Source organism: Mustela nigripes, chromosome 3, assembly GCF_022355385.1.
Source record: "Mustela nigripes isolate SB6536 chromosome 3, MUSNIG.SB6536, whole genome shotgun sequence".
NCBI classification, from domain to species: domain Eukaryota; kingdom Metazoa; phylum Chordata; class Mammalia; order Carnivora; family Mustelidae; genus Mustela; species Mustela nigripes.
Window position 1 is genome coordinate 72,440,011 of NC_081559.1, and position 26,170 is coordinate 72,466,180.

The 26,170-nt window shown below is 38.2% G+C and overlaps 1 protein-coding gene across 1 annotated transcript in view; it reads right to left on the reverse strand.

The window, feature by feature from the left end:
- The window catches only part of PDE11A (phosphodiesterase 11A), a 388,241-nt gene that overhangs the window by 139,813 nt on the left and 222,258 nt on the right, over window positions 1–26,170 (reverse strand). Inside the window, exons 8-9 of the mRNA XM_059392799.1 lie at window positions 25,527–25,594; window positions 24,695–24,787 (exon numbers count right to left, since the gene is read on the reverse strand). Coding sequence (XP_059248782.1) covers window positions 24,695–24,787; window positions 25,527–25,594 — 161 coding nt within the window. The remainder of the gene's footprint in view (window positions 1–24,694; window positions 24,788–25,526; window positions 25,595–26,170) is intronic.

The following is a 26,170-nucleotide window of genomic DNA, read 5'->3' on the forward strand; positions in this document are numbered from 1 at the left end:
ATTTATTGTAGATCTGGGCAGTCATTTGCTCCTAAAATGAGAAATGGACCATTACAGATATTGGCTGAGAGGAGTACAACTATAAAGAACTATTTAACAGCAAGGAGGAACACAGCCCTTGCTGAAGCCCCAGACTGGCTGTCTCGGGCAGAAAGGCAGGGCATAAATATTTACTGAAGTTTTATGGCTCTGGTGGCAAAAGTGGCACGTGGTGGCATTTAGAAACTAAACATATCTGAGTTAAGTTAAGCCAATCCAAAGTAAAGTCCCAAATAATTTATGTTGATGAGCTCCATAGAAATAAAGAAGATTTGCTATCAGCCATAGGCTTCCAGCCAAGGATGATGACGACCCATACGGAAAAGAACTTCCATTTTACTTGGAATGACCTAATGGAAGTGCCTTCTCAGTGAGGAACCAGACTCGAGGATTTCTTAACAAAAGGATGACAAGCTTCACAGATACTTCCACGGAATGAAGGCGTAGAAACGGAGATCATGTTTCTACTACTTAAGTAGAAACTGAGAAACTGCTTGCTTTCTAATGGAATGGAATGTTCACAAAGGGACTTCAGAAACCTGCGTCTGCTATGTGATATGTTACCATGACCTTCAGACTGTATCTGCCATTAATATATATATATTACTTATTTTGTATTTTATTTTATTTATTTTTTTAAGGAGGCTCCATGTCCAGCGTGGAGCCCAACATGAGACTTGAACTCACAATGGGGAGATCAGGAACCAAGTGAAAGCCAAGAGTCAGACGCGTAACCAACTGAACCATCCAGATGCCCCTAAAAATATATATATATTTTTAAAGATTTATTTATTTATTTATTTATTTGAGAGAGAGGATGAGCAGAGGGAGAGAGAGACAAGGGGACTCCATGCTGAGTGGGGAGCCCTACCTGGGTCTCCATCCCAGGACCCTGAGATCATGACCTGAGCGGAAATCCAGTCAGAAGCTCAACCAATTGAGCCATGTAGGCGACCCTGTTATAAACAAATATTTTAAAAAATCCAAAGCAGATTTGACCTTTTTGAATTTAAAGTAGAATGAAGATACCTGCTGAATCTGGGGTAGTAAATAACCAATTGTCAGCTGGACTTTAAGATCTGCTGCTTTTTTAACTACTACATGCAAGAAAGAAGGACCACATCTGTAGTTCCTATCAACACATATTTTGGTGGGGCCTACTATGTGCAAGCCATTGTAACAGACATTTGGGGCTTCCCTTTCCCCTCCTGCCAAATAAATTTTACTTGGGGTCTCAATTTTATTTGACTGCTGGGAGTCGTATGAACGACTGTGCTGGAAATGGTTGTTGAGACTTACAGAGGAGCCCAGCACTGTGCACTGTGATTGATTACTGATGTCTTCAGTAGGTGCTGGGCAGGAAGAGTGGTGGCATTTGTGCTACATATGTGCAATCTGAATATAAGAAATGAGCCTCTGGATCAAACTCATCCAGTCCAAGGTGCTCTCTCTCTTTTTAAAATTAACATACAGTGTATTTTTTTTTCTCCAAGGCTCTCTTGATAAAAGAGCTGCAAAGATAAATTTTGAGAAAATCACAGATGTCTAAATTTAAATGATTAGGTTTATACCTAAAACGTGGATGTAATTTTGGTTTTCAATTTCATTTTGTATTAGGTATCATTTGTACTGATAATAAGCCTATTAGCTCTGTAGCCACTGCTGGCCCCCTGGAATATAAGAAACAGTGACTTTCTCATATAAGAGCCTAAAAGCTCTCCACTTGACCAGTAGGACAAATTAGAATAAAGTATAAGAAACTGTGGTTGCAAGAAAGTATCAAGTTCTTACTGGGTTCATCTTAGTGGGGGCTTAAAAGAGTCATCTTAGTTTTGATGTAACAAGCCTCTTGTTATGAAGAGAAGAAGAAACAGAAAGAATATAAAAGCGCCCACCATATTGTGTTCAGTGAGATGTGAATAGAAGTTTTTCAAAGAGCTTGGTTTTCTGAAATCTACCTTGACAATGATGTCCCCATATTAAACGTTTAGACTTTTAAGTCAGTGTGAGAACTGCTCATCTTCGCTGGATTCTCTATTAGTGAATCTTCTTGACAGAATAGATGTGCCATTTTTGCATTTGTTTTATTCAAAGGTGTGGATTCAACATCTCCATTGGTTTGAGAGATCCCTCAACTTGGGATGAGTTGTGTCTTCATCATTTATTCACCCAAAGCAAAGGTTTAACCTGATTATTCAATGTCATTACTAAATTAAAATGATAATATTGGTAACAACTCTCCAAATTTCAACCTAATCTTGAAAAGCAAGACTCTAAAATACTTTCATAATTATAAATACTACCAATTAGCTAGGATATAATGACAACATTGACATTCATTTGGTAGTTACTCAAACTATCTTTTACCCTTTGCCTGTAAGTTGATAAATATTGGTACAGGTACATAGGATACAGGGGATAACATATTTCGTATTGCAGAAATCCTGAAACTCATCAGGTACTCTGTAACTACATGCAAATTATTATCCACAGAGATGAAGAAGGCCACACATCCCTTGCTATTTTTCTCATGAGAAGTACAGTCTATGTCCTCTCCTCTTGACTCCAGGTAGGGTTTGTGACTATTCACTAATGACATAATATATAATAGTGATGCTGTGCTAGTTGTACTGGGTCTTGTGACTGGAAGCTTCTATTGCCTAGCCCATGAAATATTCTCTCTTGTAGCCCTGAACCACTGTGTATAATGTCTGTTTACCCCATGAGATGTTCTGCCACATGAAGAAGCCTGAGGAATGAAAGGCCAAGTGCAAGGAGAAAGAAGCCAAGGAGCTCTATGAAGCCACACATGTAAGTGAGTGAAGAAGCCATCCTGAAATACATCTTCCTGCCCCAATCACCCACCTGATACCATGTGGATCTGAGATGAACCATCTATTCCAGCCCTTTTGGAATTCTTGATCCATACGATCATAAGCAAAATGTTGAGTGTTTTAAGCCACTCAGGTTTAGGATAGTGGATAAGGAGCATTAAATAAGCAAAACAACATCAGTCTTCAACTGGAACTTGCCACTCCATGTCATCCATAATTTATGTAATGTATTCCAACTGTCAATTAAAGCTTGTCTTTCAAAACTTAGGTAAGATTGACTCGAACCCCTAAAACCATGCAATACTATGGAAATTCAAAGCCTTTTTCAAAGTATCTGCAAATTCTTGGCAGGTTCATATTCTTACTTGACCTTCAAGTTCCCATGTATTTTTATGCTGTACCCGTTGTACATAGATGTGAAATTCAACTCCTTTTTAAATTTTCATAAAAACATCCACTCACATCAACCATTCATGAGTTCAGTAGATCAAGAAAGTGTTCTTTTTGTTCTTTCCTCCTTCCTTCTCTCTCTCTCTTTCTCCCTCTTCCTTTCCTCCTCCTCTCCTCTCTATTTCTCTCTCTCCCCTCTTTCTTCTTTTTGTGAAAAACAAATGATGGGGTTACATCATTTCAAATAAAATGCCAGCTTCACCATTCTCAAAATGCCTCTTGATTCCTTCCACCAATGTGGAATTTCATTGACCCTTAATCTCAGAAGTTGCAGCCTCTCCTCATTTTCCTGGCTACTCTCCAATGTATTCTTCCCTTTTACCTTTTCTCCCTTCTCCCCCCGTTTCAAATGTAAAATAACAAAATTCTCTCTCCTTCTCACACAGAATGTCTTCCACACCCTTTGGTTGTTGGAGGCAGTTAAAACCTATTCCATCATATCTTTACTACCCCCAAGAGGGCTTGCCAAGGATTTTCCCATAAAATGCTGGTACCTACAATTAGATAATATTTCACCCATATTGTTATACATCAGAAGTTCTCATACACACCTTAAGTTATTCACTAGCTCAGTGGTTCTCAAACTTTGGTGTGCATCAGAGCACAGATGTCTGGGCCCTGACTTTGGAGTTCCCAAGTCAGCAGGTCTGGAGGGGAGCCAGAGTGTTTGTATTTTCAGCAAGTTCCCAGGTGATGCTGATGCTGCTGATCTGGGAACCACAGCTTGAGAACCGCTGGTCTAAATCTCACCCATGGATTCCAGGTTAAAAATGCCTAGAAATCAGAGTGGACCTTACTGGCTGGATGTTGGAGTGAGTAGAGAGGAAAGAAATAAAGCTTATCCGAGTCTTCTCCCAAATCCCAGTGTGATCTGAACAGCTTCTTTATTTGAAATGTTTCCTTAGCTCTATTTTACTAATTCTACTTCCTGTAACTAGATTTCTTTTCATTTCTTAATTATGTTGAAAATGGAAATATAAAATAAGTGAAATTAGTTTCATTTTGGCTTATGAAAGCAATTGGGTCACAATCCTGTTTAAAATCATGTCATCACATAAGTCAACTCTACAACATTTTTGAGCACAGAAATCAGAATTCATCCCTGAATTGTCACTGGCTTATAGTATGACCACATTCTTTCCTTATTTAAAGGGGTCAATAGTAGTTCTTGATTTTGCTTGTGTGGATTAATTGATTTATGGATTATTTACAGCAATTCTAAAGGCAGGCCATTTCCTTTCATTTAGTGAAGTGTTGTTTTCTTAATTTGCCACCACAGTACAGTGACAGTGGGAAGCAATATAGCTTGGCAGTTGAGCAGAGGGGTTTTTGGAGTCAGACTGACTGAGCTCATAATCCTGGCTTCACAAGCCCAGTAACTTTAGCCTAATGGCTCACCCCATGTGAGGCTCAGTTCTCTCTTCAGTAAAAGGGAGGAGATATCCACATTTTCCATTCAATTTTCACTGGCCAGTGCAAGGCCCATGTCTCCATTTGACTTCAAGGGAGTGCAAAAGTGTAACCATACCATAGGCTCAAAGGGACAGAATCAGAAATATTTGCTCGTGGGCCTAATGAATATCACAACAGACTAGGCAATCATACAGCAAGTTGTGTTAGAACTGTGTTTGAAATCGGAGCAGATGTGTCCAATGTATGAATTGTAGTATAGGAATTTTGTGGTGTTATTCGACTTTCACTTATTTCCTGATTCTCTTCTGAGTTCCAAAGAGCTGTGTTTGGTAGGCAGGATCTCCAAATAAGTGGGATTACAGTATATGCTCATTAAATATTCTTTATATTTAGCATTATAGTACATGTAGTATATGCTCATTAAACATCGTTGATTTGACTAAACATCTTCTGATACCTATAGAAGAGAATTATTTATAAGTGAAGGATTATGATTGGCTTTTTTCTGTTACATAACATTAAGGAATTGCTTAGTTATTAATGTCAATCATTTCAATGTCCTTAGGGTGAAAGAAACACACTATTTCTTTCAAAAAAGTTGTATGTGGTAATAATTCTCCCAAGTAATAAAAGTTTTAGTAAGTCCCTCATTAAAGATCTCAGCTATTAACACTTAAATGAAAAAGATTTCTTTTGGATTAATTCTTAGTGTGATTCAATATGATCCCATACAAACACCTAAAGGAATATAATTTATAACTCCTTCAAAATAAGTGTTTCTTTCCTACAGTTGCATTATTCCCCACATTTTGTTTTAATGTGAGGCTGTTTTTCTTAATCATGTATGTTATTATATGTATTAATGTTTCATAAATGCTTTTCTAATGAATTCCTTGCTTACTTGTTTTTCTTGTTTGTTAATTCAAACAGAGGAGAACATAACATTTTTCTGGACTAACTGAGCAACTTGGAATGGTTATTACTGTGTCTAAAATGACTATAATATGTGCCAATGGCTTTTCAAATCTATAATTTACATATCTGGAACTATTAGTAGTCTGATTTCACTTATTGGCATACTTCTAAGCAGCCCATTATTGAGTATTTATATATTTATTTTCTATACCTCTTCCCTCATGGATTTTGCATAACCAACAAGGCTACTGTGGTTGCTGATTTGGGAGAAAGAAATATTGCTTATTTGCAGTGGTTATGCAGGAAGCACGAAGAACTTTATGTTTGATGCAGCTTGGTTTTGCTGGGAGCCCCTTTTGGAGTGAAAGGACTAAGGAGGGACCGGGCCTACTCTGAGCCACTGTCACCCACAGGGATGGCTGGTTGCCATGAAGGAAGGGAAGTCCAAAAGTAAGACTAAAAAGGGCAATTTTTAATCTGTCCGACCTAAAGTTGGTGGTCATAGAAATCAGATGGTATTTGAGAAAGTCAGGAAACAGCATTATCTCAGGTGGGTATCAAGATCATGAGCCATTCATCCAACCAAGGAGTATCTACTGAGGACTTAATTTGTTCCAAGCACTGTGCACATGGTCCCTGTCTTAATGGAGCTTCTGTTTCAGCAATAGAGAGTGTACTAAGCAGGCAAACATATGCACTGAAATAATTGCTACAGAGTCAATAAGCAAAATGCTGAATGAGAATGGGGGTGGGCCAAGTGTGGGGCGTGGAAGGAAAGTTGGTTAGAGATGGCCTTGCTGAGATGGTATTTAAGGTAAGACCTGGAAAATAAAAAGGACTAGCCAGACCAAAGGGTGGAGGGAAGATATTTTGGGCAGAAGGTGAAGTTGCTTCTAAGGATAATATGAGTGAGGCAGGGGTGGCCTGAGATGAAGTAGAGGTGCTGAGCAGAGTCCAGGCCATCCAGGGCCTTCTGGGCTAATAAAAGATTTTATTATAGTCAATGGGAAGACACTGAGGTTTTTTAGGTAAGAGACCCACATGATCTTGTTAGCTTTCCCATCACTGTGATCAAGGAAGCCCCTTCTCAATTAAACCTGATCCCAGAGGTGACCACCCCTCCAACTTTTGAGGCAGTTATTCCCTTGTTATTGATGTAGTTTTTCCTGTTCTTGAACTTATATAGAGCGATCCCCATTATGTGTAGAATTTGACCCTGGTTGCTGTGTAGAGGATGTATTGGAGGTGGACAGGAGTGGCTATGGATGAGAGAATGGTGGCTGGGCTAGGGCAGTGGAATTAGATGCTGAGATCTATGGAGACAATGCACAGAGATCTAGAAAGAAGAGCCCTGCTCAGGGAGAAGAGGACCAGAACCACGAAGTACTCAGCCTTTGTCAGTATTGTTGGAGACTCTGGCAGTCCAAGTACCTGGCCTGGGTCCCATGCTTTGAAGGGCTCCATTCTGGCCCTCTTGGAGGATTCAACAGTATGTAAGTGGACAATAAGAGAGGTCTAAGGCCAGCCACAAAGCCTTGCCAGTTAGGAAACACTGAAGTCCAAGGGAAAGGGGACCTCATCCTGAAAGCTTAGAGAAAATATATCTTTGATAGCATCTCATGCAAGGGCCATTGCCTTTCAAAAATCTTATGCTTAGTGTCTTCAATAAGTTTCAAGAAGCTAGAGCAGAAAACCATATAGGTAAAATAGGTCTGGATGAAATTAAAAAAAAAACAAGGACTGAGATAACAAATGTCTACTGTCATTTCTTCCCAACATATCTGCAATAGCACATATTTCTTTATTAAAGTATCTTGCTTTGTTTTCTTTATGACACATCATCATGAATTTATCTTGTTAGTTTATTTGTTTACTTACTTACTGATTGTCTTTTCCCAAAGACTACAAGGTGCATGAGAATAGGAATATTACTTGTTTGCTCACTGCTGAATCCTCAATACCTAGAACACTATCCACTGCAAAGTAACTCAACAAATACCAGTGATTGAATACACAGTCAACAACATGCAAATGGGATTGGTTAGAATATGAGAAAATTTTGAGGGAATCCAAATTATGATAGCAGAATTTATATCCTGATTGGAGTTAGTAAAGATTTAAAAAATATATATTTATTTATTTGACAGAGAGAGAGAGATCACAAGTAGGCAGAGGCAGGCAGCGAGAGAGGGGGAACCAGGCTCCCCACTGAGCAGAGAGGCAATGTGGGGCTCGATCCCAGGACCCCGGGATCATGACCTGAGCCGAAGGCAGAGGCCTTAACCCACTGAGCCACCCAGGTGCCCCGAAGATTTTTTTTTTTAATGCAAGAGTTCAGGATTGACAAATCATTGGAAAAGAATAGAGAGGTCAGAAGTGGACTGACACTTGTATAGTCATTTGTTTTTCAACACAGGTGCCAAAGTAATCCAATGGAGAAAAAAAGGACTTTTTAATAAATGGGACATACAATAAAATGAACCTTAACCGGTACCATGTACGAAAATTACTGAGATTGATCATAGAGCCAAATGTAAAAGCTAAGACCATAAAGCTTTTAGATGAAAGCACAGGGGAATGTATTCTTGATTTGTGGGCAGGTAATGGATTCTTATATCACAGAAAGCAATAACCTTAAAACTGGAAGAAAAGACAAATTAAGCTTCATCAAAACTAAAAACATCTGCTCATCAAAACACACCATGGAGAAAGTGAATAAGCAAGATTTGAAGAAAAACATTTACAACATATATATCGGACCAAGGATCAGTATCAGGATATATACAGAACTCCTACCATCCAGTAATACAAAGGCAAACAATCCAATTTAAAGTGGGCGGAAATTTGGGAGCTCACAAAAGACATATAAGTGGTAAATAAACACATGAGAAAAATGTAAAATGTTTTTAGTTGTATATTTTGTATATTTATATAGCTGTATATTGTATATTTAAAATTAAAACCACAATAAAATATCACTACATATTTACCAAAGGGCTAGAATTATAAACAATGATAGCACCAAATACCGATGAGATTGTGAAACAACTAAAACTTTCATAGTTACACACCAGAAGAAAAACATACCTGACATCTTCTTATAAAACTAATATATAGGGTGCCTGGGTGACTCAGCTGGTTAAGGTCTGACTCTTGCTTTAGGCACAAGTCATGATCTCATGGGTTGTGAGATCGAGCCCTGTGTTGGGCACCATGCTCAGTGCAGCAGTCTGCTTGAGGATTCTCTCCCTCTACCCTTCCCCTTCACTCACACTCTCTTCCTTTCTGTCTATCTCTCTAAGATAAATAAATAATTCTTAAAAAAAAAAACTCAATATACACTGACCTTTTGATAGAGTAATTCAAGTACTAGGGATTAGATCAAGAGATATAAAAGCATATGTTTATAAAAATACTTTTTTACAAAAATGTTCATGCAGTTTTATTCATAGAGCCCCAAATTGGAAATAGCCTGTGTATCCATCAATGGGAGAATGGATAAACACATTGTGGTATGATTCCACAATGAAATACTAATCATCGGTTGAAAGGAATAAACTTACATATATTCTCAATATGGGTGACTCTCAAATGCATTGTGCTGGTTGAAAGAAGCATTAAATAAAAGATTTCATATTGTATAATTTAATTTATGTGAAATTCTAGAATGGGTAAAACTAATCTATGGTAGAAAAACAGAACAGTAGTTATCTCTGGGGTGGTGGTGGGTGTCTCTGGGAAGAGGCATGGGGCAACACTTTTTGCACTTGTGATATATAAGATATATTTTTTAGTGAAAAATAACAAAATTGCTCTTTTAAAACTAGTAAGTTTTGAGGTGGTTTGATGGATACAATTAGGGTTCCAAAACAAAATCTATGTCTAAATAAAGATTACAAATATAGTTATATTAGTACTGAAAAATATGAGTAGTACTTTTGAAAAAATAACTGTGTAAATGTAACAATTTGTTTATGATCATGTAATTAAAATCCTACAAAATCCTATAATACATAAACAAAACCAGGCAACTGCAGGTAAATGCACACAATTCATTTGCCTACATAGTGTGAGAAGATAAAAGATACTGGTTCATTTTTGCCTTTATTAATTACAGAAATATTGATTTAAGAACACTTTTGTAAAAGACACATAATAAAAAATCTTCTAAAAAATAAAAAAAAATATGATCCACATAGTAAAAGTTAGAAAAAGCAAAATATAAGAAAGTAAAAACTCAGGAAGAAAAAGATAACTTACATAAAGCCAAAGCTTTCATCAAAAACAAAGATTCTCAAATTGAATTTAAACATTAAATTCAGATGTATGTAGTTTATAAGAAATATGCCTAAAACAAAATAACCTAGAAGTAATAAAAACAAAATGTTATAATCAGTGAAAAATGAAGATACGTTATACTTAAGGGAACAACGTGAATGATGGCAGATCTTTCATTGGTAGCAGTGAAAACCAGAAGACTGTGATATCTTAACATGGTAGAAAGAAAAAAAATGTAAACTCAAATAATAAGATGGTTAGCTCTAAGCACTGGTTACCACTGATTTTGATTTCTTCTCATAAAAATACTCTACATCTTTTATCACTCTAATTTGCAGGCAATGGGGAGCCACTGATGGTTTTAGAGACAGATATGACAAGTTACTGCACTTTAGGAGAATAAATCTTGAGTGTACCATGTGTGAGCAGAAAAGACACTAGAGCCAGGATTATTAGCTTGAGTAAGTAGAACTAATACAGGGAACAAGAAATAAAGATCTGAACCATGAAAGTGGAGATACTGCAGGAACAAAACTGACTGAGACTGGCAGATGTCTGGATGTGAAAAACCAAGGAGAGAAGTTAAAGATAAACCATTGTAAATGAAAACATCAAATCAGTATACTGTTAATAAAAAATATCTGTTCGACTTTATAAAAAAATATTTATTTATTTATTTGACAGAGAGAGATGCAGTGAGAGAGGGAATACAAGCAGGGGAAGTAGGGGAGGAAGTAGGGGAGAAAGCCTGATGAGGGGGCTCGATCCCAGGATTTTGGGATAGTGACCTGAGCTGAAGGCAAACGCTTAATGACTGAGCCACACAGGTGCCCCTAAGTGTTTGTTTTTTTTTAATGGAGATTATAATTGCTAGATATGCTAAGTCTGGACTTTTGGAGGTGCATACAAGAGCCAAGAGTTAGCTGGAACAAAAAAATCTGAAGCTTCAAAGGGAGAGAGAGTGTGAACTATGAGTTGGTTGTGATCTCCCCTCTGTCATTTGTGTTTTTTCTTTTTGGGTCCTTTCTCTTTTCTTTTTGATAAGTCTAGCTAAGGGTTTATCAATTTTATTACTTCTTTTGAAGAACTAGCCCTTAGTTTTGTTAATCTGCTATACTGGTTTCTTTTTGGTTTCTATTATCATTTATTTCTGCTCTAAACTTTATTAAGTCCTTTCTGCTGGCTTTAAGCTTTATTTGCTCTTCCTTTTCTAGCTACTTTAGGTGTAAGGTTAGGTTGTGTATTTGAGGCTTTTCTTGCTTCTTGCAGTAGGCCTGTAGTGCAACATATTTCCCTCCTAGGGTCACTTTGCTTCATATCAAAGGTTTTGGGCTGTCTTACTTTCATTTTCATTTGCTGCCATGTATTATTTTTTAATTCTTCTTTAATTTCCTAGCTAACCAATTCATTCATTAGTAGGATCTTCATTAACCTTCATGCATTTGAGGTCTTTCCAAATTTTTTTCTTGTGGTTGAGTTCAAGTTTCAAAGTTCTGTGGTCTGAAAATATGCATGGTACCATCTTGATCTTTTGGTACTTGTTGAGGGATGATTTATGACCCAGTAGGTGATCTATTCTGAAAAATGAATTCCATGTGTACTTGAGAAGGATGTGTGTTCTGCTGCTTTAGGATGAAATGTTTTGAATATATGTTAAGTTCTTCAGGTCCAGTGTGTCATTCACAGCCTTATTGAAAAAATTGAAAAAATTCCTTATTTTCCCGCTTTAATGATCTGTCCATTGCTCTAAGTGGGGTGTTAAAGTCTCCTACTATTATTGTATTATCATCAATGAGTTTCCTTATGTTTGTTATTAATTGACATATATTTGGGTGCTCCCAAATTGGGGGAATAAAAAATTACAATTGTTAGATCTTTCTGACAGTTAGACCCCTTAATTATGATATAATGCCCTTCTTCATCTCTTGTTGCAGTCTTTATTTTAAAGTCTAGCTAAAAGTATGGCTACTCGGGGCACCTGGGTGGCTCAGTGGGTTAAAGCCTCTGCCTTCAGCTCAGGTCATGATCCCAGGGTCCTGGGATCCAGCCCTGCATCAGGATCTCTGCTCAGCGGGGAGCCTGCTTCCCCCTCTCGTTGCCTGCCTCTCTGCCTACTTGTGATCTCTGTCAAATAAATAAATAAAATCTTAAAAAAAAAGTATGGCTACTCTAGCTTTCTTTTGATATCCATTAGTATGGCAGATGGTTCTGTATCCCCTCATTTTCAATCTGCAGGTGTTTTTATGTCTAAAACGAGTCTCTTGTAGGCAGCATAGAGATGGACCTTGTTTTTTACCCATTCTGGTACCTTATGTCTTTTGATTGGTGCATGTAGTCCACATACATTCAGACTGATTACTGAGACATATGAATTTAGTGCCACTGTGTTAGCTGTAGAGGTGTTTCCAGTGATGTTTTCTGGTCTTTTGTTGCTTTTGGTCTTTTTTTCTCCAAAGAGTCCCCCTTAAAATTTCTTGCAGGGTTGGGTTGGTGGTCATGAACTCCTATAGTTCTTGTTTGTCTGGAAAATTCTTTGTCTCTCTTTCTATTTTAAATGACAGCCTTGTAGGATAAAGAATTCTTAGCTCCATATTTTTCCCATTCAGCACGTTGAATATTTCCTGCCACTTTCTTTTGGCCCATCAAGTCTCTGTGAATAGGTCTATTGTAAACCTGATCTGTCTTCTCTTGTACGTTAAGGACCTTTTTTCCCTTGCTACTTTCAAGATTCTTTCCTTGTCTGTGTATTTTGTTAATTTGACTATGATATGCCTTGGTGATGGCCACCTTTTGTTGAATTTAATGGAAGTTCTCTGTGCTCCTTGGATTTTGATGTCTGTGTCCTTCCCCTGATTAGGGAATATTTCAGCTATAATTTGTTCAAATAAACCTTCTGCTCCTTTATCTCTCTCTTCCTCCTCTGGGATGCCTCTGATATAAATGTTACAGTTTACCAAGTCGCTGAGTACTCTAAGTTTACCTTATGGTCCATTACCCTTATTTCCCTCTTCTTTTTGGCTTCCTAATTTTCCATAATTTTATCTCTAGTATCACTTATTTGCTCCTCTGCTCCATTCATCCTCATTTTTATGGCCCCCATTTGTGTGTGCAGCTTGGTTATAGCATTTTAAATTTTGGCCTGACTAGATTTTAATTCTTTTATCTCTATAGTAAGGAATGCTCTAGTGTCTTCTATGCTTTTTTTCAAGCCTAGTTAGTATCATTATAATTGTTGTTTTAATTCTAGTTCAGACATCTTACTTATGCTTGTATTGATTAAATCCCTGGTCATGAGTTCTACCTCATGTTCTTTCTTTTGGGGTGAATTCCTTCATCTTATCATTTTGTTTAGAAAAGAAAAGAGTAGGAAAAAAACCCCAGCAAAACAAACAAATAAACAAAGACAAAGCAAAAAAACAAAGAAAAAGTGAGGAAAAAAACAAAAAACCCTAAGAAAAACAGAAACACAAAACAAGAAAATCAAACCAAACCAAACAAAACACAAAACTAGATCCTGGCTGGGTTTTGGTCTGCTTGTTAAAAGAATCTAGATCCCAAAATAAAACATAAAATAAAATAAAATAAATAAAATAAAATGGAAGTAGACCAAAAATTTTAAAAATATGAAAATATATTTATATAAATTTAAAAAACAAATTAAAAATTTAAAGGGAGTTGGAAAATATAAGAAAATAAATAAAAAAAATAAAAATAAAAGAAATAAAGAATAAGAGTAAAAAGGAAGCTCAATCCTACTTTCCCTAGAGCTGAAGATGTTCAGTACTCTATGATCAATAAACTTGATGTGAGCTAGCTGTGCTGGTTTTCTGGGGGAGGGGTCTGCTGTGCTGATCCTCAGGCAGACTTGGTTTAGTGGAAATGAGTGTCCAGGGCACGGGGTGCAGGGGGCATTACGAGACTTGGTGTACAAGGGCTCTGACCTCAACTAGGTGGTGTTGTTTTGCTCCCTGAAGGCTTTTAACACTGATGGGCAGAATGAAATTGCTGTACCCTGCTCTATAGCCTTGGACCTGAAAGTTCAAGCCCAGCCTCTTCAGTGAGCCCTCAACAGAAATGTAATCAATCCCCCTATTTGTTTCCCTGGTTTCTGTATGAACCCTGCACTCAAAGTAGCAAATGAAGAGTAGAAGCTCATGCTATCTGTTTAATTGGTTTTTCCTGTACCTTATACCCAAAGAAGTTGAAGAAAGTTGGCATGATTATTCTCTTAGGGCCTTTTAGAAAGCCACCACAATTATTTGATCATAATTTATACACCAGTTCAATTAAGAGCCAGGAATTTTCACAAAGAACAGCTTCCAAAATGTTGTTTTAAAAGTAACTTAAGAGGTAGTAGTAGCTACAATGGGGAAATAATGACCATATAACCCTTTCAGGGAAGTAGTTCATTTAGGTTTCCTTTTTATCCTTTCTTAAGAAGAAGTGTTTATACAATGCAACATGTTTTCAGTAAAGAAGATTTTACAAATGGGAACAATTTCACTTTTGCCAAGTGTTGCATTTGGACTTGTAATCGGTAACCTGTAGCCAATGAACCTACAAATAAACAAAGTTCTTCCAAGGGTAGACATTTATCATTCAGACAATCACTGGATCATGGTTGGACAGTAACCTAGTCTGTAAAGTCATTTTGGTAGATAACAGAATGTTTAAATGGAACTCTTTCTGACTTTATAGTTGAGAACAACAGACACTACATTCTAAAGGGAGGTTCTAGGCCATTCTAAAGAGATGACTCCAAACTACTTCTGCTACCTTCAAGCTAAGGTACTCATTCCCCATCTCTGCATTGTATGAGACAAGGGAAACAATTCAGGAGAGGAGCCAATATTGAAAATCTTTTGGTTAGGGTTTTTTGAGGGTTTCTTAAAAAAACCATGTGTAGAACCCAATATGTATACTCCCAGAGAGTGTCACTGATTCGTGCCTAAAAATTCTAGGGGCACCTGGGTGGCTCAGTCAGTTAAGCAGCTGCCTTTTGCTCGGGTCATGATCCCAGGGTCCTGGAATTGAGCCCCTCATCGGGCTCCTTGCTTAGCCGGGAACCTTCTGCTTTTGTATGCCACTCCCTCACTTGTGTTCTCTCTCTCTCTCTGTCAAATAAATAAAATATTTAAAAAAAAGAAAGAAAAAAATAAAAATTCTAAAGGTTAAGGGGCAGAAGGAGAGGGCTACTTTGTGCAATCTAACAGTCAAAGATATGTGATTTCCATAGGCCAAATGGACCAATGAGACATAACTAGGCTTAAAAGGACTCTGACCATTGAAGCAATGAACCGATGAACAAAATATGGTACAGACTGACAGTGGAATTTTATTCAGCCTTAAAAAATAAGGAAATTCTGACACAAGCTACAACATTAATGAAACTTAAAGACATTATGCTAAGTGAAATACGTCAGTCATAAAAAGGCAACACTGTATGAATCTGCTTATATGAGGTATCTAGAGGAGTCAAGTTCATAGACATAAAGTAGAAGAGTGGTTGCCAAGGGCTGGAGAGGGGAATGAGAAGTTAGTATTTCATGGCCACAGAGTGTTAGTTTGGGAAGAGTAAACAGTTCTGGAGATGGATGTCGATTGGTGATGATTACACAACATTGTTAATGCACTAAATGCCCGTGAACTGTGTACTTAAAAAGGGTAAACTTTTTTTATGTTGTGTTTATTTGACCACAATAAATAAAAGAGAAAAACAAACATAGATCCTAGGAAAGAGGACTTTCTGAAGGAGTGAGATGATCCCCATGGAGGAAAGATCTGTATGGGCCACTGGAAACCAGGGCCTGAGAAAGGATTATGACCTGTCAGTCAGGAAAGGTAAACCCACATCAGGGACTGTCAACAGGAGATTCCTAGCCCCCAGAACTCTCCAAAGAATTCATGAAAGGCACTCACAATAAAAAGAGAATGTTGGTGCTTGACACAGAGGGCCTTGACACCAGGTTAGGACAGCACCGGTCATGTAAGAGTTTGCTCTTTATCCTATTTCCATTTTGTTCCCTGCACCTGTCTTGGGAAGGAGGTAAAGTGAAGAAGAATAAAGAAGCTCACTGTGACCCTCTCCTGACCATAGTTTCTGATCCCAGGGAAGGGGAGGCACTCAGATGCTATTTAACATCTGAGTGTATTAGAAAGCCTAGAGGAGAGCCAGAGAGTTCATCCAGGAGTAGGGAAGATTGGTTCAAGAGGGTAGGTCTAAAGAAAGAAGGATGAAAAAAAGAATGGAGTGACATTCTGTTAGCATCTTGTGAGTCTAGTTGTGTGAATTACCCCATTAGAGAAATTTTTCTCCTTGGAGCTTAGGAGATTTTGCATGGCAGAATTATCTCCAGGAAGCCAGGTTGGCCCCTTAATCATCATCTAAGGAAATAGCCCAGGGAAGATGGTATCTTGGAGGAGATCTCCCCCAAAATAAATAAATAGAAATAATTGACACTCGTGGCCTATAAAGGAGAAGGGGAATATGGAGGTATGCTGTATGAGTCAGTGGCCAGCAAGACCGCTGCTGGTGACCATCAACTCTTCTAATATAGCCCAAGCTGTTTCCATTTGAAATGTTGACATGGCAGACCAAAATAATTATCTGTGGCTGCGTGCATTCATTTATTCAATATACTTTTGTTGAGTGTCACTCTCTATAAAACACCAAAAGGAATAAAGAATAGCTAGGACATAATCACGTACGTTAATGCAAACACGTTCTAGCAGAGGAAAACATACAGACTCCCAATTAACTATAATCTAGGACAAAGACAGGAATAAGTAAGCATGGGATTTAAAAGATTTATAGGAAAGATTAGCCTTAAATTCAGCTTTGAATGACATAACAACTTTGAGGGGAGACAGCATAGTTGGAACAGAGAGTAACTGAGGTGGAAATGATATTAAAGATCAGACAGCAGAGAAGCAGGTGGCTGATTTGGAGACGACGAGGTAGTTGAGTTTTTTTGTAAGTAGCATAGAATACTCTGAAAAGAGAAATGAGAGCCAGCGGTAGCAAGATAGCTTGGTATGAACTTTCAAAGGGCCCCAAAGACCAGGAAGTTTGTACTCTGATAGGTAATGGAGGAGTAATTTAGGATCTCTGAGTGAGTGAATGATGCAATCTGAAATATGGTTTAGGAAGAATAGATAGATGGCTATTACAATCGCTCAGTCAAGAGGTAATGAAGCCCTTAAGTGGAATGGCTGCTGTGGCAATTTGAAAGGAAGAAATGGATGGCAGAGGACTTGGGGAGCTAGAATCAATGGGGCTTGGCTCCTGATCGCACATGCCTTTTCCACACCCTCTGTCTGACCCTCATCCCTTCCTTCCTCTGATCATAGGAGGGTAAAAGGTGTCCCTTAATACACTGACTTCTATTTCCTGGAAAATTTCTCATCAGTATCAGGTGAGTCTTTATTTGAATTTTCTATGAAAGACACCCCAAAGGACAATTCTTGGTGTTCAAAATGAAGAATATTCTAATTTACTTTCATACTGTATTTTCTTTGTCCACTGGACTTTCAGGTGAAGTTTCCCCCTTTATCATAGGATTCTTACACTCAGAAAATGTGAACATCCATTAGTACACTTCCTGTGAAGCTCTTGGCACTCCGGTAGAATGGAACCCAGGATAATAAAACTAGAGTTATTAAAAATGATGGTAAATTCCTCTCTTTGTTCCATTATTCAGCTTTAAGAGAATTTCTGCTCTCTAAGAGTCTTAGATTATTAGTTTTACATATTTAGGAAAAAGAACTTTAAGAATCTAATTATATAACTAAATTATGAGAAATTAAGAAAAGCAGTCATCAAAGTAATAGTGTTTTATACTTCAATTGTTAAACAAAATACAGACAATGTATTAATCACTTCAGTTTTTAAAGGCCAGAAAAGAAGAAAGTATGTGGTATGTTCATACTGCGATTTTTTTGTCATTTGTGGATTAGGTTAAAACGAGCTGAAGGGACGCCTGCGTGGCTCATTCGGTTAAGTGTCTGCCTTCGGCTCAGGTCATGATCCCAGGGTCCTGGGATTGAGTGGAAGCAGGGAGCCTGCTTTTCTTTCTGGCTGCCGCTCCCCCTGCTTGTGCGCTTGTCTCTCTCTCTCTCTCTCTCTGACAAATAAATAAATAAAATCTCTAAAAAAAAAAAAAAAAAAAAAAAAAAGGAGCTGAAGTTGCCAGTATGTGGCAAAAGGGAAGGGACCCCTAGCCTGGCAGGTCTTTAGTAGAGACTTTACTCTTGGTGATGTACAGCTTTCGAAGACCTGCATGGCTATTTTTGACATGGGAAAATTTGTATTTACACCTCCTGGACTTCTCTGTAGAAACCTACAGGGTGACAGGAGCCACAGAAAATGGGCCTGCATTAAGTAAGCCCTGGGGCCCAGGGGGAGCGTGGGGTGCAGGGGTGAGGCTTGGGGCGCAGGGGTAACACTGCCGGGATGCTCAGTGGCGAAACATGGAGCGTGCCAAGTATCTAGGAAATTAGGGATCTATTCGTAGTTGAAACTTCAAGCAGGAAATGATCCTTCTCATTAAAAGGAGCAAAAAATTGTATCTCTTCCCCAGCCCCTCAATCAGCACAGTTTTACACAACTCTTGGTCTGAGCATTCAGGACTTGCTGCAGATTAGAGGGCAGCACGTGCTCTGGTTAATAGGACAGGTAGCTTTTATAAAGTGCTTACTGTAACTAAACACTCCCTCAGCGCTTTCCCTGCATTGCTTTATTTAACTGTTAAAACACCCTTCTTATCATACCCATTTAACATATGAAAAAAATAAGATTGAGAAATTTAGTTGTCCAAGATCCAGAGCACCTGAATCAGGATTCAGTCCTAACTAGATTGATGAGACCAATGTCAAAGACAGGGCTCTAAATCATCTCCCTGCATTGCCTGGCACTTAAAGCCAGCAGCCTCCTTCTGCAGTGGGGGAGGGCGCCTGGGGGGCTCAGCTGCTTAGGTGTCTGCCTTTGGCTAAGGTCATGATGTCGGGGTCTTGGGATGGAGCCCAGCATTTGGGCTCCCTGCTCAGTGGGGAGTCTGCTTGTACCTTTCCCTTTGACCCTTCCCCCACTCTTATGCTCTCTCTCTCAAATAAATAAATAAAATCTTCAAAAAATAAAAATAAAAAATGCCTGGTAGAAAGGATTCTTAAAAGACAAAAGAATGGGGGCACCTGGGTGGCTCAGAGGGTTAAGCCTCTGCCTTCAGCTCAGGTCATGATCTCAGAGTCCTGGGATCGAGCCCTGCATCAGGCTCTCTGCTTAGTGGAGAGCCTGCTTCTCCCCGTCTCTCTCTCTGCCTGCCTCTTTGCCTACTTGTGATCTCTGTCAAATAAAGAAATAAAATCTTCAAAAAAAATTTAATAAAAGGGGCACCTGGGTCGCTCAGTGGGTTAAAGCCTCTGCCTTTGGCTCAGGTCATGATCCCAGGGTCCTGGGATCGAGCCCTGCATTGGGCTCTCTGCTCAGCAGGGAGTCTGCTTCCTCCTCTCTCTCTGCCTGCTTCTCTATCTACTTTTGATCTCTGTCAAATAAATAAATAAAATCTTTAAAAAAATTAAAAGAAAAACAAAACAAAACAAAAAAAACAACAAGAGAATGTTGTGTTGGCTCTCAAGAGTCTCCTGAACATGCAGGAAGAAATGTGTTCTCATTACCTCTCTAGGCCATGAAATATGCATGCCCACTTTCTGGGGAGGGAAAGGCTTCTAGGGGGGTTATTGTCACTGGGAGCTGTGGGATGGATGACTTCTCTTCACTCTTGTTGTCAAATGAAAAAAAAACACACACACTGCACAAAGACTATATATATATATATATATATATATATATATATAGTATATGTATATATGAATTGGAAAGCTACATTTAGACAAAGATCTTGTGCAAGATCAAGCAGAAAAAAAACTGAAGAGAATAAGTAAAAAAAAGAGACAACACAAGTAGAAGAAGAACCTGCCCAGATCCAAGTAGGGAGTCTTTCCTTAGCTACACTAGAGAAAGAGGAGAGTGTCATCCCAGGTCCTTGGGAAGGAGGGATGGAGATGATAGAAGAATGGCAATGCGGGTGGTTCTGTCCCCTCTGGCTTGTGCGTCCTCTCTGTCTCTTGCTTATTATTGTTGCTGCTGTTATCATTAGTGTCATCATTATTATTTTACCTTAAAATATTTGCTGGATTATTTACATTCCTATAAAGTAACAAACTCTTTTCTGGAAGAGGCTGGTTATAAATAAAGGTTTTTAATAGAAATATTTACATAAAATTTTATTATTCACGTGCATCTATAGTATTTATAAGTACATAAATTTAAAATATATATATTCATTCAAAAGTTAAGGTATTTTATAGTATATGTAGATCTCATTTCGGAGTTTGGGTTTAGTAGCTCTCAATAAATCTTTTGTCTTCATAAAGCCCTGAGATAAGACATTCTTCTAGATATTCCTGCATATGGATTCCTGGGTGAGGGAGTGGGATGAGGGAACTCCCCAAAACACACTGATCATCACAGATCAGAGTTTGGTATCTAGTGAGGTAGGGGTTGAGTGGGGCGGGGAGGGATGAAACCACGATGGTGGCACCAGAGTTATAACTGGGCAAGCACACAGAACATATAACTGCACATACGAGCCACTTCTGAAAGGGTGAGACTGCCATGAGGCCCAGACTTGGGCTGGAAATTTGGGAGTGTCAGTAATAATTTTTGTGTGTAAGGATAGAAGGTATCTGAGTTGCACAAACAAGAAGGTATTCACTATGAACCCAAATGAGCAGTTCCTAGGTGAGGAGACTGTGGTTGTATTAGCACCTTGTAGGTAAAGGGAGATGTGGCTCCCTGAGGGCAGGTGGGGACTAGGCCTTGGGAGAGTGTTGCCTCTCATTGGTGAATGGCAGCTCTTGCTTCAACCCACGCCCTTCTCAATGGCATGAAGATCCACCAGGGGGCAGTGAGGAGCTCGAATGTGGGTGTGTAGGAGCTGCACTGTGTGTGAAGTATAACATGACAGGATCAAATAGGTTTGTGTGGGACTAGTGTACAGTGTGTCCTTTTCAAAGTTGCAGAAACAAAGGAACTGAAGCTGGATGAGGCAACTCTGTAGAGTTCAAAATTTGAAGATGGTGAAGGAGTCGTGACAACATTTGTTGTTCAAAATTCCTGCCCTCTTTTCTTTCTTAAAATCTATGGTGATTTCTCAGTAATGAACATACTACTGCAAGCAATAATGTGGTGATTTTTGGTATTACTATAATTTTATTTATGGAATGTTAAAATCTCATGTATCACCTCATTTAATTCTCACAACTGAGGTAGGTGACAGAGGTAGGATGTGAAAATTCTTTTGCACATAGAACTTAATGCTTTATTATTGATTCATAGGTTGCATATTTACAGTTTACTTATTTATTAATTCATCCTGAAGATATTATTTTTATTCCTTGTTGTAAAGATATTATATATAAATAAAGCAGAACTCAGTGGGAAAACCAGAAAAAAAAATTCCCTTCACTGAGCAGGAGAATCCCTTTCACCCATTCTTTCCTTCCTCTCTCCCTCCATCTGTCCAAAAACCATTTAATAAATGCTTTCTCTGTGCTAAGTGCTCTGGTAGGCACTGCGGATAAGATTATAAAAAAATAAATTCTCCGTGCTTCCAGAGTTCAGAGTTCAATTAAGGGTAGAAAAGTTTTTGGTAAAGAACTAATTTTATGTCTTTAAACCTTAAATCAAATTGCTGCAAGTACCACAGTGTTGCCTACTTATCTTCTCCCTTGGTTTTATCTTTCTACCAATATCTTACTTGGTACACAGAATATTTTGAAGATTGCCCATGTATTATATTGTGCTGTTCTAGATGATGTCGTGTATTATGTGATATTTTATCTGTCCTACTTAATAAGTATTTCACAGAATCTTTGATGATAGCTACAGACCAAAAGTTGGGGAAAACAATAAATCTTGCATCAAAACCAGCTGGGATTTTGCAAATCAATCAATGTGATACACCACGTTAATAAAAGAAAGTACAAGAACCATATGGTCCTCTCAATAGATGCAGAAAAAGCATTTGACAAAGTATAGCATCCTTTCTCGATTAAAACTCTTCACAGTGTAGGGATAGAGGGAACATACCTCAATAACAAAAAAAGTCATATATGAAAAGACCACGATGAATATCATTCTCAAAGGGAAAAAATTGAGAGCTTTTCCCCTAGGTTAGGAACACAGCCAGGATGTCTACTATCACCACTGCTATTCAACATAGTACTATAAGTCCTAGCCTCAGCAATCAGACAATAAAAAGAAGTAAAAGGCATCTTCAATGACAAAGAAGAAGTCAAACTCTCACTCTTTGCAGATGACATGCTACTCTATGTGGAACACCCAAAAGACTACACTCCAAAATTGTTAGAACTCCTAGAGGAATTCAACAAAGCGGCAGGATATAAAATCAATGCACAGGAATCAGTTGCCCTTCTATACATTAACAGCGAGACAGAAGAATAAGTAATTAAGGAGTAGATCCCATTTATAATTGCACCAAAACCAATAACCTAACCAAAGAGGCAATGTGTCTGTGCTCGGAAAACTATAGAACACTCATAAAAGAAGTTGAGGGAGACACAAACAAATGGAAAAACATTCCATTCTTGTGGATTAGAAGAACAAATATTGTTAAAGTGTCTATGCTACCCAAAGCAATCTATACATTCAATTCAATCCCTACCAAAATACCATCAACTTTTTTCAGAGCTGGAACAAATAATCCTAAAATTTGTATGGAACCAGAAAAGACTCTGAATAGCCAAAGAAACATTGAAAAAGAAAACCAAAGCTGGTGGCATCACAATGTCAGACTTCAAGCTCTATTACAAAGCTGTCATCATCACGACATTATGGTACTGGCACAAAAACAGACACATAGATCAATGGAACAGAATAGAGAGCCCAGAAATAGACCCTCAACTCTATGGTCAACTAATCTTCGACAAAGCAGGAAAGAATGTCCAATGGAAAAAAGATAGTTTCTTCAATAATAGACTCAAGATGGATGAAAGACCTAAATGTAAGACAGGAATCCATCAAAATTTTAGAGGAGAACACAGGCAGCAACCTCTGTTACCTTGGCTATAGGAAATTCTTGCTAGACTCGTCTCCAAAGGAAAGGGAAACAAAGGCAAAAATGAACTACTGGGACTTCCTCAAGATAAAAAGCTTTTGCACACCAAAGGAAGTAGTCAAAAAACCAAAAGACAATTTACAGAATGGGAGAAGATATTTGCAAAGGGCTTACCAGATAAAGGACTCATCTCCAAAATCTGTAAAGAACTTATCAAACTCAACACCCAAAGAACAAATAATCCAGTCAAGTATTGGGAAGGAGACATGAAGAAACAAACAAACAAAAATAATAATAAAGCTACTCTATGACCCAGCAATTGCACTATGAGGTATTTACCCAAAGGATACAAATGTAGTGATCTGAGGGGGCACCTGCACCCCAGTGTTTATAGCAGCAGTGTCTACCCTACCCAAACTGTGGAAAGAGCTGAGATGTCCTTCGACAGATGAATGGATAAAGAAGATGTGTGTGTGTGTGTGTGTGTGCGCACAAACAATGGAATACCTCTCAGCCATCAACAAAAATGAAATCTTGCCATTTGCAACGACGTGGTTGGAACCAGAGGCTAAGCAAAATAAATCAATCAGAGAAAGACAATGATCATATAATATCACTTACATGTGGGATTTAAGAAACAAAACAGGATTATAGGGGAAGAGAGGAAAAAATAAAACAGGACAAAATCAGAGAGGGAGACAAACCATAGGAGTCTTAACCATGGTTTACTGGTTAACCCAGGGGAGGGAGGTGGGGGGATGGGGTAACTGGGTGATGGACATTAAGGAAGGCACATGATGTAATGAGCACTGAGTATTATATAAGACTGATGAGTCACTGACCTCTACCTCTGAAAGTAACAATGGGTTATATGTTAATTAATAGAATTTAAATAAAATAAGAAAAATGGTATAGATTTAGATTGCTGCTAAAAAAATAATGGTTTTGGAGCAGAATACTTTTAAATCTTTACGTTTCTGTTCTAATGCTGTAAGTAGAGTTCAACATCTTAGTACTTTAAGAGAATATTGTACCATTTGAGAAAAAGCAGCAAGCTGGGACTCAGAGGAGAACTCTTGTTTTCAGACTTAGTCTGAGGGGAGAGGCAGTTTACGTCTGGGGAATAGGTCAGAGTTCTCAGTGGGAGGTGTACATGTTTGTGGCGGGGGAGTTGGAGAATGACAGAAGCTTCCCTCACTTGGGTCACATATCTTCACAGTGAAGTTTTCTTCTATGGTAAGAAAAGTTGTGAATTTCCAGACTACCTTTACATATTCAAAGTAAGTTCATAATGCATTTAATTTTAAATAAATCCTAACAAATTATTTTTGCATCATCACTTTTAATAAAACTAATACATAAAATCTATATCTAACTGTGCAACATATGGATGGCCTTTAAGGAATCTGTGAATTCCCCAAGACTGTATGCAAAATTGTGTGCATATGTGTCCTTGTCCTAGAGAGGGTTAGTGGCTTTCATCAAATTCAAACACATGACTCTAAAATAACTAAAGCCCAATGAATAGGTAATTAAAAATTGAGAAATTAATCCCATAATAAGGACGTTTTCTCTCTCATAAAATGAGAGCTTTTAAAGCATATAATTTGGACATAAATACTGACTTACATCAAGAGCCACGGACTGCTTGGCCCAAGACTTCTTCACTTGATTGTACATAATTGTGTTGTTGATGCCCAGGCCACAGAAGATGACAAAAGCCTAGGAAAGAGAAAGCCTACTAATTAAAAATTACAATAATTCATTGGTATAATCTAATATGAAAGCAGGCAGTCATCAGAAATGGGTCTGAAAATATAACTTTATTGTACACAGAGGTAGGCCTTGGGGAAATATACACATTAAAATTCTTAATTACTATTGTCATGTAACAGTTTTATAGCTCACATTGCACATGAGAAAAAATTATTAATATAATGTCCTGGTGAAGAAATGACTTTATAAATTTAAAACATACTTATAGTCTTATCAAATGTGTTCTTAATTTATTTAGGTTGTGGACTGGTTTTGAGTAATTTCATTCCATTAAACTAAAGCACCCTCTTTCAGTGGCTAGGCTATAAAATATTTTGAAGAAACCAAGTGGGCGTACCCATTAGGTAAATGTTAAAAGGAAGGAAGATAGATCTAGAACCAGTTTGTAAAGAAGCTGTGAGGTATTCTCTCCTAGAGGAAAAATAAGCATGAGGTTTCCATGTTGGCTACTTTGTTGGTGCAACGTGTACAAGGATGCCTGTTTGAGGCCAACCTTTCCAGCTAGAGGGCAGACTGGAATAAAAGGAGGCTTGAAAACCCAAGAAAGGAGATGACTGAGCATGCAGTGGAGCTGGCTGGCGGTCTCGCCACTATACACACACTCTTGGCAGATTTTGACAAGCTGCCACCAGGAGACTAGTGGTGACTCAGCTCTAGCCTTTGGTGCACAAATTTATTTTCTTACCTCAAAAAGTCGTTGATCTGCATCATCAAAAGCTTTCCCGTCGAGTCTATTTAACACTTGAGCCACTCCTGTGGGAAGAGTTTGGTTTACGCGGTCATTTTTAGCACTGGCCACTGTGTTACTATAATCTAATAAAGCCCAGCTGACTTAATACCTCCCTTAGGTAACTTCAGACACTGAGTTTAATCTCTGGTCTCCCCAGTGCCTGCTGTCGCGTGGGACAGATCTGAGGTACATCGATGCAGTCTATCTTCAAGGTTGTGATATCTAAGCTGAGTCACAGTGAAGCCTGAAGTTCTACCAGCATCAGTCTGATTCCTTAAAAATGGTTTTCAAGAGGACTGTGCACAGTGACTTGGATATATCTGACATATATACACATGCATATATACATATATGCAATTAGCTGTATCACTGAGTGTTAATAACTGTGTGTATACACATGTGTGTGTATACAAAGGTATCTGTAATTTTTTATGTTTTCAATCCTGTGGAACACAGCGCTTGAGTGAGGCAGGATGGCATTGTGATTAAGAACACGGGCTCTGAAAGACAGTTATCATGTGATCTCACTGATCTGAGGAATTTGAGAAACAAGACAGAGGATCATAGGGGAAGGGAGGGGAAAATGACACAAGATGAAA